The sequence below is a fragment of the Odocoileus virginianus genome, chromosome 19, assembly GCF_023699985.2.
Source record: "Odocoileus virginianus isolate 20LAN1187 ecotype Illinois chromosome 19, Ovbor_1.2, whole genome shotgun sequence".
NCBI classification, from domain to species: Eukaryota; Metazoa; Chordata; class Mammalia; order Artiodactyla; family Cervidae; genus Odocoileus; species Odocoileus virginianus.
The window spans coordinates 46,213,173-46,228,781 of NC_069692.1; the positions used below are offsets into that span (position 1 = coordinate 46,213,173).

A 15,609-nucleotide genomic window follows, 5' to 3' on the forward strand; every position below is an offset into this window, starting at 1 on the left:
GGGGTCTCAGGATGCTGGGAATGGGTTCCAGGGATGAGGGGGACCCTGAAACTTAGCAGTTACAGGCTTACTATACAGAGGAGTAGAAGGACTCATCCTTCAATAATGGCCAACATGCTGGCCAAAAGACATGCCATGGGAATGCAAAAGAGTTACTTGGCTAAATCTTAAGAAAATTTAAGAATAGTGATGGTGGAAGAGTGTGTCCTTTTTCAGCAGGAAAGAGATGCCCACATATATTTATCATTTACAGTATATTTATCCACAAATGCAGGAAAAATAAATGATGATCCTTTCCCAAAAGAGGATGCATAGAATCTGATTAACTGATGACACTCAAATGAGCCTTCTTGAAATTCTCTAGTATTTGGAATTTATTAGAATTTCTCAGATTCAGGAAACATAAGCAAAGGATTCTTCAGGGAAGAGGAGGAGAGAAAAAAAAAAATTCTCCCTCCACGAGCCTTCCTTTCTACCAGAAATATGCTTTTCAGAACTGACTGTCCACAGAATTTTCCTTTGCTTCAATCTTTGCCCAGGGAATTATCATGGAAGCGCGTTGCCAACTGTGGCAGCTTATTTTGCACTTGGGTTCTGACCCGGCACTTTGAAGGCACCTGGCGAGGTCCAGGCTTGAGCAAAGCCACGTGCAATGATGCCAGGCTTGACCTTTAGGCAAGAAGATGTTTTCTGGCCTTTGTATAAACACATGAAAATGAACCTCATCCGTTTATACAAGTGGATGCTCTGTAGGAAGGAGAGCCAGTTGTCCAGGTTAGCTGGCAAAAAAAAAAAAAAGAAAAAAAAATGTTACCGTGTTGCTTTAGAAAATAGATGAAAAGATACTAACCCTTTTGAGCTGCAGCTGCGGAAAATAATGTTAACCTGACGTGTCAGGATGAAAAACATGTGTTTATGTTTCAGATGTTTTTTCTTTTTATTTCCCCCTGTCTCCATTCTTAACCCCCAAATAATGCCTAAGCATGCCCAAAGAGGCACTTTATTTTTATAGCTGGGCTTACAGAAAGCCGATGGCACCTGAACCTCTTCTCCGCTCTAATTGCTGATGGTCGTAATTTCTACCACTAACATTATAGTAACTGGGACTGTGCGCAATAGTGAGAGCTTCCTTTTTTCATTTTCAAACCCAGCAAAAAAAAAAAAAAAAGAATGTGTTCCCTGTAGAGTTGGACAGTGAGAAAATTTGATGCTCTCGCTGCTCCTACGATTGGAAACGAAAAGAGATTTCTGCTCTTTCCAGATAACCAGAAATCTTAGTCCTCCAGTTCGCAGAGGAACTCTCTGCCCAGCAAACCAGAATAGGATGTGCATTCTGTGTCATAAAATGTCACAGCAGCTCATGGTTTAGGTCTGTGTGCTGGGTGGTTTTCACCTCGCATCACACAGAAAAGAATTCCTTTAAGCAACACGTTAAAGAATATGGCTGGAAACAGGGACAGTCTCTTCGCTTGAGTGGCAGAGTTTACCAAAGAATTCAGAAAGCTAACAGGAATACGTCTGGAGAAAGGATGTACACGGATGGTGTGACATCCTTGTGAGGGGATATTTGGCTGTAGAAACAGGAAGGACTGATGCTCTATTTCAGACCCAGGGAAAGACGAGCATGGTTGAGGGAGTAACAGCTATGCGATCGGAGCTTGTTTAATGATGTGTTAGCTGAAGCCTAAAGTGCAGTAAACGTTTACTGCCCAGAGCTTATAATGAAGCGGTGGGCAATGCCTTTCATCAGAGGCCATTTCTCAATCAGTCAGGGCCTATTAACGGTCACAATAGAGGAAAACAGAAACTGTGACCTGTGCCTCTAAAAATACTGCTTATTGGCAACTGCTCCCTGGAAGAGGTATTTTGTGTTCATTGGAACTGTGAGTGTGTGAGTGAAATTTTCCAGCAGTTCACAAAAATCCCCAGACCGCATCAAGGGCACATCTGTGAACTTTAGGAAAAAAGTGAAAGTCCGGGAAAGAATGAGAAAGCAATCATTCTCTTACGTGACAGACTGGCTGTCACTAAATCCTCCTTTGTCTTGACATTATCAGGAGTAAACGGTAGGGAAGCGATCTCTGTGCACATTTCCAACTGGTATGTCTGCCTCCAGCCCATGCGGTTTGCTGTTTTCACATGTGCTCTTTGGGTGCAAGATTTCGCCTGGTCAACACGGCCGTGACTCAGCATATGTGGTGTCACTTTTGCAGTTGCTGTCGTTCTCTACCCTGCTCAGGAAATGTCCTCTGGCATTCCAAGGAGTAAGACGTAAAAATAATTGGCAAAAGGAGCCTGTGGTTTCTCGACCTTCATTTCAATAGATTTTAAGAGGATACAGTAGACCATTAGGGTGACTAACAAGAAATACAGCAAAGAGATGGTTAATCCAAACGGCCTGTGCCTCTTGACATCAACCCCTCTTCCACCAGGGACACGGAGGCCTAACAGGTGTGTGTTTTATGTGGTGGATGTAGGCGCACTCACTGAATATTTAAAAGCAAACAAACAGCTTCCATATGTGCCAGCCTGCCTGCCCCCCACTATGCCCACCGCCCCCCACCAGGTGAATGTGCTCTGTGCTTCCTGTCTTAACTGTGGATTCAGTCACTTGAAGTCGAAAACTCAAAATTATAATCAGCAACTTCTTCCACAGCTTTTCCTAAGGATCTCTCAAAGCAGCCCACTTCTGTGTCCCCTGCCACTAGCCTGGACAAGACCACGTTGACTTTCCAACTTCCATCCCCTGTAAACTCTTACTGCCACAAGGAGGATCTTTGTCGGACAAGCATTTGGTCTTCTGTATCTCCTACTAGTGCTTCTTTAACAACTTATTACTGTCAGGAAAAAGCCCAGGATGTTAACACTCTTACCTCCCACCTCCTTCCCCACTGCCCTCTACACCAGTCACAGGGAGTTTCTCCCACTTACCCCCAAGGCACCTAATCTGCACTAGCGGCCTCTTCTGCCTGGAATGCCCTCCTGCTCACATCTCTTCCTCATCCTACAGGATCCGCCCCATGTGTCACTTCTACTGGGGGTTTGTCTTCATGGTCGCCAAAGAAGGGGAATGTTGGCCGCACACCCCTCTTACCTCTGTAGGGGTAATGATGTACTTCCGTGGTGTGTAAGCTCTGGTGAAAGTAGTGAAAGTGTTCATCTCAGTTGTGTCCCACTCTTTGGGACCCATGGTCTATAGACAGCCAGGCTCCTTTGTCCATGGAATTCTCCAGGCAAGATTACTGGAGTGGAGGAGTCATTCCCTTCTCCAGGGATCTTCCCAACACAGGGATCGAACCCAGGTCCCCTGCATTGCAGGCAGATTCTTTCCCTCTGGGCCACCAGCAATACCACCTAGGGGGCCTCACAATTGTCTGAGCCCCGCTGGCAGCAGGTTTGGGGTGTGTCCTGGGCAGCACTTCCCCTGGGTGGGCGTGGTGCATCAGCACTTCAGCTCAGGGGTACTCAGGGTAGAAGACACTACGTCAAGTAGAGAAATACTTTCAAAGAACAAAAGATGTCATCAGGACCGCCTTGGTGGTCAAAGGTTAAGAATCTGCATGTCAATGTAGGCAATATGGGTTCAATCCCTGGTCTGAGAATATTCCACACATCCTGGGGCAACTAAGCCTGCATGCCATGACTACTGAGCCTGCTCCCTAGAGCCCGTGGACCACAATGAGAGAAGCCAGGCAATGGGGAGCTGTGCACCTCAGTGAAGACCAGCCCCCACTCACCGCAAGAGAAAGCCCTCCAGCAGCAATGACAATCCAAAATAATAATTTTTAAAAATAATAAATAAATATTTCTAAAAATGTTGATATTAGATGACAGTTTATGGATTATAATTTAATAAATTTTATCTCCCATTAGAGAAAAAATGATCACTGTGTTAATCAATTCTACCTTTGAAACATCTATTCAATTGCTATATACATAGTAAATACTAAATAAACATGACATGGTAAGAATAAAACTTTGTTGAGTGCTTACTATAAACCACTTCCCTGGTAGCTCAGCTGGTAAAGAATCCACCTGCAATACAGGAGACCCGGTTTGATTCCTGGGTTGGGAAGATCATCTGGAGAAGGGATAGGCTACCCACTCCAGTGTTCTTGCCTGGAGAATTCCATGGACAGAGGGGCTTGGTGGGCTGCTGTCCATGGGGTTGCAAAGAATTGAACACCACTGAGCGACTTTCACTTTCACTTCACTTTCACTTACTATGAACCAAGTCCTGTTGCATAAATATCATATGTACTAATAAGAGGTAGTTGGTACATGAACCCAGATATGCTGAAATCAAAACATGCATTGCTTGAAAACTTACTCTGTGGACTGATTTAAAGAATTAAACTGTAGGGTTTCCAGACATCAAATATAAACAGACACACAGAAAAAATAAATAATTGGAGTCAAGCACTGCATCACACAGATTGAGATCATTCTCACTGGCAAATCTCATGAGAAATGAGATGCACTTAAATAAGAAAAGATAAAAATGCTACTTATGGTGTAGAATGTTTACTGTGTATAGGAAACAGATTTGCAAATGGTAAAGCCATCTATAGATTTATTCCCATACAATGGAAAATAAATCTAAAAATTTACAAAACAATTAAAAAGAAGGAAAAAATATAATCAAAAAGATAAGGTAAAGAGTTAGAATCAATCCAGCAAAAACCTATAGAACAAAAACTGTAGATAAAAATAGCAACAGGCAAAGTAAAGCAATTGACACAGACTCAACACTTAAAACACCCTCAAAGATCATCTCAGGATGACCTGTATTAGAAATACAACTTTGTCTGAAAATTCCAAGACTCCAAGATATTTGGCTGATGCCTCTCTAACTAGGGAATTAGATATTTGTCCTGCACTTCTCATACAGTTAATTTGGTTGGTAGGTTTATGACTGGTTGCTTCCACTGCTGTTTCCTCAAGCTGGTCCCATTTTTGCTCCCTGCTCTATAAACTACTGAATGGGAGCTCACAAGACCTTCCTCCAAGTGCACCCCAAGCACTTAAGGGCAAGAGAAACACGTGAAAAATGATGAATATCTATCAGTTCAGTTCAGTTGCTCAGTTTTGTCCAACTCTTTGTGACCCCACGGACTGCAGTACGCCAGGCTTCCCTATCCCTGTCCCTCCTGGAGCTTGCTCAAACTCATGTCCATCGAGTCAGTGATGCCATCCAACCATCTCATGCTCTGTCGTCCCCTTCTCCTGCCTTCAATCTTTCCCAGCATCAGGGTCTTTTCCAATGAGTCAACTCTTCGCATGAGGTGGCCAAAGTATTGGAGTTTTAGCTTCAACATCAGTCCTTCCAATGAACACCCAGGGCTGATCTCCTGTAGGATGGACTGGTTGGATCTCCTTGCAGTTCAAGGAACTCTCAAGAGTCTTCTCCATCACAACAATTCAAAAGCATCAAATTTTCAGTGCTCAGCTTTCTTTATAGTCCAACTCTCATATCCATACATGATCACTGGAAAAACCATAGCCTTGACCAGACAGACCTTTGTTGGCAAAGTAATGTCTCTGCTTTTTAATAGTCTGAACTAAATTCTTTTAGATCCTGAGTGCTTATACCCACAAGTATGATGAGGTAATTCACTGATCAACAGATGTACCTGGCAATTAAGTCTTCTTTTAATATTAACATTTCCATATTTAATCTCATGTCACTGTGAAAGGGCACACCACATACCACGCTACTGAAGAGCTCTTATGTAAATTCTTTTTCAAAACTCACATTTATACTCGTACTTGAAAACCTACCCCTAGCCTGCTACACAAATAGATTTTATAAATAAGACTTTGATCAAAGGAGTGGCAAAAGTGTAAATTATAAATTGCTTACAACCCTTAACAAATCAGTTCTATAATGTGTGTGGACACAGCCTTTTGAACAAGCAATATTTATGCTAGAAATCTATCCAAAACAAATAATCTGAGATACACACACACACACACACACACACACACACACAATGGCTTTAGTACAAAGGTATTCACAACTGTAAGTTTTGTAAAGGTGTAAAGTTGGAAATAAAATGTTAATCAATAGGGAAATGCCACACAGGAAATTATTACTAAGCCATTAAAATGAGTTTTGTAGAAGAATTTGCAAGAAAACAGACAAAGGATTAACTGCAAAGTTAAATGAAATAAGGGTTTTCCTGGTACCTCAGCTGGTTAAGAATCCACCTGTAATGCAGCCCAGGTAGAATATAAAGTGAAAGTGAAGTTGCTCAGTCGTGTCCGACTCTTCGCGACCCATGGACTGTAGCCCAACAGGCTCCTCCGTCCATGGGATTTTCCAGCCAAGAGTAGTGGAGTGGGGTGCCATAGCCTTCTCCAGGGGATCTTCCCGACCCAGGGATCGAACCCCCATCTCCCGCATTGTCGGCAGACGCTTTACCATCTGAACCACCAGGGAAGTCCTTTTTAAGTAGAATATAGGATGACCCCAAATGGTCAAAACACACACATTCGAGAAAGATCAGAAGAAAATATAGCAACATGTTAGAAACAGAGGTACTCAGGACGTGGAGTTGTGAGCAAATTTTGTTCTATCTTTCTTAATTTTCTAATTTTACCCAATAAATAAATTTTACTTTTTCAGCCAGTAAGATAAGGGAGCAACACTATTTTTAAGAACACCAGATAGATGGTGACCAGCCCTTTCCTCAGGGCACAGGTTGTATCACCTTTTGCATATTTGCCTGTTTTATTTCTCTCATCGACTGGCTCCACTGACATTGCTGGGAATGATGACTGTGTCTCCTGGGTCTCCTTTTATGGTTAAAAAAAAAAAAGTTAAACAATTAGTTCTATCTGGCAAGTATCCAATCAATGCCAAGGAGGGCAAAAAAAAAAAAAAAAAAAGAAAGAAAACACTCTTGAAAATTTCAGTTTCTGTCTGGGCACATGAAATTGTTTACCATCACAGCAGTAGTTAATAAACGAAAATTACAGAAAAACATCAAAGGAAGAGGCAAAGTCACAGTCCAAGATGTTTCTGAGTTTCACTTCCACCTGGACTCCTGGTTACCAGCTGCCTCAAAGCAAGAAGTAATACCCCACTATGCAATATCTTAAACAGAATTGGTTCATGATGCTTTTCATGTCTACTACATTCTTCTACTTCCATGTACATTCATTCTATTAATTTCTACGAGTTTGATATTGAAACTCCAACTAAAAACCTTACTATTTTATGTACTTAAACATTATTACATATAGTGGAACTACATGTAACTTTGTTCTATATTTTCCAAGTATCATATAAATGTGCTATTATATTTTGATAATTTAAAAAATCCAGAGCAATGACATGTACAGTCCTATGAATGTGACTAATAAATGTTTTTGTTTTTATTCAAGAGTTAGGCGTTATAAATGCTATGTGTTACTCCACCCCTAAAATGCATCTACTTAAGGCTGTAAAAGTTATCAAAGAATGACTACTGGGCTTATACATCTCACAAACAAAAGCATCGGTTCTAAGAATAAAAAGAATCTTTCTTAGAGGATCTTGGGGAAAACCTCTTCAGGAAAATAAAGAAGATGAGAAGGATTGCAGAATCAAGCATTTAGTCAAGGACTCAATTAAGTTAAAAAGTACCTGTTGACAGTAAGTAGGACCAGTACTTGCCAGCGACTACCGTATGTGAACACACTAGGGATATCTGTTTCTTTTCTTTTTCTTTTCTTTCCTTTTTTTTTTTTTAGCAAGCATATAAAATATTCAAAGCATTAACACAATGCGGCCAAAGCTCCAGAATCTGGGCAGGGAAGCTGGTGTGAGACTAATTTATAGGGCAGATTGAATGCCTGCAGGGACTTTCTGGTGTGGATACACTGGGCAGACTCGCTCTACTTTTGGAAACTGAAACCATTAAGCATAAACTCTAGGAAAAGCCTGTGACAGTTAGATCCCTGCAGAAACGCACGCACTTGGCAATTCCCACACCAGATATGGGGGTGTGTGGCTCTGAAGACTCAGTGAGCAGGCAGCGTGGGGTTTTTTCCCCTGTGAAGTGTTTGCTCCTAGTCCAGGTTTTATCTCAAGTCCACTACATGGATTTGAATATGCAAACATTAAAATGTTGAAAATGAACCTGTACACAATGCTAGTCTACCCGCCCTCCACTCCTGAAATGAGTTTCTTTTGAAACAGAGGACTCAATGGGAGCAGATGATAGAAACAGAGATTCTGTCCAAGACAAATATGGAGCATGATTGGCCTAAGACCGGCCTCTGCGGTGGCCCCGAGGAGAAGGTCAGGGGCCTTCTCTGGTAGTCCAGTGGCTAGGACTCGGTGCTTCCGCTGCTAGTGGTAAAGAATTCGCCTGCCAGTTCAGGAGTCATAAGAGAGGTGGGTTCCATGCCTGGGTCAGGGCGATCCCCTGGAGGAGGGCATGGCAACCCACTCCAGCACTCTTGCTTGGAGAAGCTCATGGACAGCGGAGCCTGGCGGGCTACAGTCCATTGGATCGCAGAGTTGGACACGAGGGATGTTGTCTTAGCATGCACACATAGGGAACTAAGATCCGGCAAGCCATGTGGTCAAAAGAAAAAAAAAAAGAAGGAGGAGGTCAGAAGGTCAGGTCCTGTTGTTAGAGACAGAACAGACACCCTGGGGAAATCCCTTAAAACAGCTCAGTGAATATCTGCGGGGACTTTAACGCTGGTGCAGGCTGGGTGTTGGCAGGCTAGGGAGAGGTCCTGAGAAAACAGGCTCACGCACTCTGATAGAGAGATCCTGGTGTCCTGACACTCAGCACAGAGATGCATATGCAAGGAAGACTGTTACACGGAGGAGAGGCTTCAGGAGCCTGAGCTCCAAGACAGGTAGGGGGCAGTGCCACTGCCTGGGTTGCCACTGGGGTCTGAGTCTGTCTCTGGTCTGTTGCTAACCAGTACGTGGGTTCTTGGACCCTAAGAGGACCACTCTCTGTGAATCCTGAGGCTCTTTCTAATCCAAATACCTTAAAAATAAAAGCAAAACCAGAAACAAGTACATTTATTAAAAGCATCTTGCTCAATGGTGAAGAAAGGCAGATTTAAAAATGATCTAATCAAGCAGTTCCGTGATAACTCAGTGGTAAAAAATCCACCTGGCAATGCAGGAGAAATGGGTTTGATTCCTAAATTGGGAAGATCCCTAATCTGGGAAAAAGAGGAGCAACTAATCCCCTGTGCCGCAGCTATTGAGCCTGGGCTCTAGATTCTGTGAGCCACAACTACTGAGGTCTGCATACCCTAGAGCCCGCACTCTGGAACAAGGGAAGCCCCTGCAATGAAAAGGCCGCAGACTGTAGCTCCAGAGAAGCCCCTGCTCACCTCAACTGGAGGAAAGTCTGAAGGAAGACCTAACACAGCCAAAAAGTAATAAATAAAACGTAAAGGCTTCCCTGGTGGCACAGATGGTAAAGAATCCACCTGCAAGGCAGGAGACCTGGGTTCAAGATCTGGGTTGGGAAGATACCCTGGATAAGGGACTGGCTACCCACTCCAGTATCCTTGCCTGGAGAATTCCATGGACAGAGGAGCCTGGTGGGCTAGAGTCAAATATGAAAGGCCTGGCAACAATTGCCACAAGTCAAAACTAAATAAATAAAATTTTAAAAAAATTATCTAATCAATATAAACCAAATACTTTGATTCAGAAATACACAAAAAGCCCATCTTTAGAAATATGACTTATATTCATCTTCATGACCAAAACTATAGCTAATATCAATAGAATTTGTAAGTTAAAATAATGCTTACAAATGAGGTCTAGTTTTGCTTTGTCTGCCTGAGGGATCAGTGGTTAACTTTATCAGCATATTAAATTTGAAGAGGATTGTTAATTTTGTTGAATATAATGTTTGAGTAAACTGAAATTGCTACCACTGTTATGCTGCATAAGGGCAATAAGATTTTATTTAAAAGTACATGGCTTTACTTTCGAAACTCAAGCTGTAGCTTGGGGAGTATGGCTGGGGTGGGACTGAAGGTGACTGCCTCTAATAATGATTTGTGAGTTTGACTGTTGAGATTCCGTGGTCTGAAGAACTTATGATAAGATGCCAATAGTCAAAGTAAATTGTTTTTCTCACCTGTTTTAACCTGAATTATTCTGGATGGCCCTATAATGTAGTCATTAGGAAGTTTTTATATAATACCTATAGTTAAGTAAAATCAGAAATATGCTTTTTTTCAAAGAAGACTTGATACTACGTCAGCATCACCTGAAGGCCACACATCTAAGTCTTGGTTCTGCCACAGAGATGAGCCTGATGAGGCTGCCTTGAGGGCTGAATGGGACCTGCTCAAGGAAGGCTGGTTTTCATTTTCAATCAAGAGCAGAACCCAGGGCCGACCTGAGTCAGGACTCACACCGCCGACCAGCACTGTGCCTGATAAACCCGTTTCTCACTCCAGCTCAGTAGTCTCCATGTTTGATCCCTGGACAACATGACTGGACCATGCTATAGAGAATACAGATTCTGCTTCCTTTGTGAGTTGAAGTGGGTAACTTAAATTTGCAATTTAAATTTCCTTAATGAATTTATTAATGTAATTTAAGTTAGTAAAGTTCCTGGTGCAGCCACTATGGAGGACAGTATGGAAGTTCCTTAAAAGCCTAAAAATAGAGCTACTATATGATCCAGCAATTCCACTCCTGGGCATAAATCCAGAAAAGATGAAAACTCTAATTTGAAAAGATACATGCATCCCTATGTTCATAGCACTGTTTATAATACCCAAGATGTGGGAGCAACCTAACAGTCCATCAACAGAGGAATAGATAATGATGCGGCACATTTATACAATGGAATATTCAGATCAGTTTAGTCGTGTCCAACTCTTTGAGACCCCATGAATCGCAGCACGCCAGGCCTCCCTGCCCATCACCAACTCCCAAAGTCTACTCAAAGTCATCTACATCGAGTCGGTGATGCTATCCAAGCATCTCATCCTTTCTCGTCCCCTTCTCTACTTGCCTTCAATCATTCCCAGCATCAGGATCTTTTCAAATAAGTCAGTTCTTCAAATCAGGGGGCCAAAGTATTGGAGTTTCGGCTTCAGCACTGGTCCTTCCAATGAACACCCAGGACTGATCTCCTTTAGGATGGACTGGTTGGATCTCCTTGCAGTCCAAGGGACTCTCAGGAGTCTTCTCCAACACTGCAGTTCAAAAGCATCAATTCTTCGGCCTGAGTAATGGAATATTACTCAGCAAGAAAAGAATTAAGTAATGCCATTTGCAACAACACAGATGGACCTAGAGATTATCATACTAAGTGAAGTAAGTCAGATAAATATCATATGATATTGCTTATATGTGGAATCTAAAATATGTTAAAATAAAGTTATTTACCAAGACAGAAACAGACTCACAGACATAGAAAACAAACTTATGGTTACCAAACAGGAAAGGGGGAGGAATAAATTAGGAATTTGGGAGTTTGGGATGAGTATATATACACCTCTCTATATAAAATAGATAATTAACAAGGATCTACTGTATAGCACAAGGAACTCTGCTCAATATCTGGTAATAGCTTATAATGGAAAAGAATCTAAAAATGAATACATAATGTGTGGGATGTGTTTTTAAATTTACAGTTATTTACACAAATGGAAGAGCATGTGTATATATGTATGTGTACATACACATATACACACATATATATAAGAAGGTCTTACATTAAAATATATACAAACAGGTGCCTATGTGGGAAAATAGGATTGAAAATAGGAGATGAAGTGGAAAAACACAATTTAAAATATTAAATATTCTATAGTAAAGAAAGGCAGTCTTTGGATAACAATGCCAATGTACCACGAGCTGAGGGCTTGATCAGTCCTTTTCTGTGCCCCCGCCTGGTAATAACCACATTATGTATTATAACATGTCTTAGTGAAACCTCATGCCCGACTCTGAAGTATCAGCTTAAAAGATATTTTCAAAAATGTAGACTGATTGCATTTCCTTACATATTAGGATAAGAGGTATCTGGACATACTTGTCAACTTTCAACATTCCACTAATGTGAACTGTATTCATCTCTCAAGGCCTGGCTCAACTTCCAAAACAGTCTTGCTCTGTTTTTGAATGATTAGAGAATTCACTCTCCAAATCACTCACTGGGGATCATAGAATGCTATATATTGTTATTTTTAGTATTTCATGTCTTGCATGCCATCTAGGCTATAAATTCCTTAAGATCAATGATGTTTACATTTGTTTCCCCATAGTGACTTGTTTACTGTCTTGCACATGGTGACATTCTTATTTAGGCAGTCAACCACTGATTTGTGGTAACTAATAATGAAGACAGGAAGTATGATTCTAATAAAAAATTATTATACTAAGAGTTTTAAAAATTGTAAATAGAATCCTAGTAACTTAATATGCTGTTTTTTTCTGCCAAAAATCTTAGTCAAACTTCTATTTTTACTTTGCTATTATTTATTTACACCATAAATCTATGTTGTAGGTAGTGAAATAAGCCACTGTTCTATAAAATTTTAATAAATTTCTCAACATGTAATATATCCCATTCACATGATCAAAATCTCAAGTAAACTAGATAATATCATTATAATAACCTATTAAATATATAGTTAACTTAAATGGCTGAGCTCAAACAGCAAATTGGGATGTAATTATAACAATATAATTGTAACAAATGATATCTATGCTTAAGGTTTTAATATATAAAAACTGACATAGTTCAGAGTCATCATGGATTTTTATTTGTTATGCTTGTTCTGACAAACTTGAATAGCTAATAAATAGCTAATAAAGGTGAATTTACGATTAAGTTACTTTGATGAAGCTCTGTTGCGATTCAGTGAAAAATGTTTCTGTTGTCAAAAACAAAATTAGGATTAAAGTGTATTAACAATATCATGTCTGCTCTGTATACTAATTTTCCTGTTTAAGCTAAGGACTCATCTGCTTGAGGATAATCTTATTATACTCAATGAACAGATTCACCATTAGCTCTTCTTGCCCTTTAATTCTATTACAGTTTCTATTTGTATTTCAATTTTTGACCTTTGCAAATTTTAAAATCAACATTTCCTGCAAAATTTAATTATACTGTTTTTAATATGACAGACACCTAATTATGTTGAAACCTTAAATAAACTTTTGTGGGTCAGCAAAAATCAGTTTGAAGTCTTCCCCATCATTTCAGAATCCCACTTAAGATGGAAATGTCTCTGGAATAAAGAGGCTGCCAGTTAAGGAGGCCAGGCTGTGCAGACATGCTGTAGGGCTAGGATGCTCTGCATTACTCTCTCCACATCCCTCAAGCCTGATTCCCTCTGATGACAAGGAGAGTGCCATGTCTGTGACCTGAGGTCCAGGGTGCTGCAGGTACTTTTCAAGGTCAGATCACCAACCTGGATCAGCTCTAAGGAAGGAACCAGTTGCAGACACAAATGGTGCCTTTGACTCCCTGCTTGCTTTGAAATGTGACACCTGCTTCCCATTAAGGTCAGAGCTGTGAGAATTTGTCCATTGGGAGTTCACTTTTATATTTCTTTTAAAGGTGTACGTTTTCTGAAATGAACACATATACATTTACAGAGTGATTATTTTCTGCTAACAAACAGGGCACACCAACTGTACTTACATATGATAATGAGGAAAAATAGTATCAGAGGATACTATTTCTTTACCCTGGTGGCTCAGAGGTAAAGAGTTTTCCTGCCAACGCAGGAGACTCGGTTCGATCCCTGGGTCAGGAAGATCCCCTGGAGAAGGAAATGGTCCCCCTCCACCCATTACAGTATTCTTGCCTGGGAAATCCCATGGATAGAGGAGTCTGGTGAGCTCCAGTCCATGGGGTCATAAAAGAGTTCGACATGACTTAATGACTAAACAATGAAGTATCAGAGGAACCAAGAATATAAAGAAGGAAAAGTCAGAATTACTCATCAATACACATCTTAGACTGAGTAACAAGTTACAATCAAAATGAAACTTTAGAAATGACAGCATAGCTCGGAAGTGAAAAAGAGGTTTGTTTTTTTAAAATTTTATGGAAACTTTTGATAATAATCCCTGTAGTCTACTTAGGTGCCATTCCTGAGATATCTTTGGGAGATATCAAAACACTGAAAGCTTTTAATAAAATTCTGATTCATATTTTACATCATTCCTCTCCGGAATTTTGCTCTGCTGGAAGATAACCAGCTCTCTCAATTAGCAGGACTCAATTTAAAGATGAGCGAATTCTCAAAAATTACTTCAATTGATGGTTTGCAGCTACATAATTTACAAAGTCTCTTCAGTTCTAAAATTCCGTCATTCCCTAACTATTCATTCTTATGTCTCAAAAGAAAGATGAACAAAATTAGGATTTATGTAACTGTCATATAAGTAAAACAGATTTTCTCAAAATCTGGCTGTTCCTCTCGGGTTGGCCTGCCAGCACTTGGAGGACACGCAATAGCATCTTCTCCAATTTTGGTGCATTTGGCCCATTTTCTGCTGGAATGAAGGCCTCTCCCTCTATGAAGACACATAACCTTGGCCTGGCCACCAGCATCATCCTTTCACCCCCTGCCCACAGAAATTGTTTCATGGGCGTGTTACCTGAATTTGTTCAATAAGACACACACTCCTTTTAAAAAAGTTTTTGGGAAAAGGACATTTTACTCTGCTTGGATAAGGAAAATTTAGGTAAGATGATTCTCTCAACCCTCATGTTCAAAGAGTCTACTTGGAGTAAAGTCCATTCAGAGGAAGCACAGTACAGACTATAAATGGAAAGAGACAGACAGACAGACACCAAGCCCGTAACATCGGAGTCCTCGTTTCCAGCTATGCTGGAAGCAAGGAATACTTGAGGACTTCCTGTTAAGTGAGCTGGCATGCTCTTTTTTGCTTTCACCAGTTGTACTGAGTCTCTACATCTTGAAGCCAAAGGAAACCTAAGAGACAGGGGTTTGTAAAGATGGAGGCTGGGCACCTCCAGTTTCACGGCAGTTGGTGCTATGCACCCCCTCTTCAGCACAGGTATCCTCTCTCCCGAGATAGACCCTTCTCACTCTACTTCTTCTTTAGGCAATCCTCCGGTCAGTAAAAAAGATGCACAGATACACACATCTCATTAAGTACTAACCTCTAGCCTTACCTTTGCATTTTAAAAAGAGAGCAACCTGTCACCTATTCAAAATTGCAATACTCTTAAGTTGACAATTCTGAAGTGCTATGTACTAAAATAATCTTCAAAAGCTTAAAAATGCCTTGACAGTCCCTATGTCTCAGAAAGGCCCTCTTCTGTCAGTCTTCAAACACGATATCAAACAAAGACAGAGTCGAACTGAATTCTGATAAGGTTTAATTTTCATACAGTACTTTTTAAAAATTTTGTCAGATTTACAACTGACATCTCTCTTGGGCTCAGCCTCTTTTCTCTCTCTTTTTTTTTCACATTCTGGTTCACTTTCGAAATTTAAATTTTTCTGTACTTTCTAAATGCCTGGGATTTGGCTCAGTGGATATACCACTTTTGAAGCAAATCCACAGCTAAAAGTGGGTATAAACATATGTGCAGCATTTCAGTGTTCATTTATCAAGGGTGGATGTGT

The 15,609-nt window shown here is 40.7% G+C and overlaps 1 protein-coding gene across 3 annotated transcripts in view; it reads right to left on the reverse strand.

The window, feature by feature from the left end:
• The window catches only part of KCNQ5 (potassium voltage-gated channel subfamily Q member 5), a 389,192-nt gene that overhangs the window by 191,218 nt on the left and 182,365 nt on the right, over nucleotides 1–15,609 (reverse strand). Inside the window, exon 2 of one of the 3 annotated variants that reach the window (XM_070450167.1) lies at nucleotides 348–779. The exons of the other annotated variants lie outside the window; for them this stretch is intronic. Within the exon in view, the coding sequence (XP_070306268.1) occupies nucleotides 776–779 (4 nt within the window). The 3' untranslated portion in view covers nucleotides 348–775. Of the gene's footprint in view, nucleotides 1–347; nucleotides 780–15,609 lie in introns of those variants that run through there. 3 annotated transcript variants of the gene reach the window in all.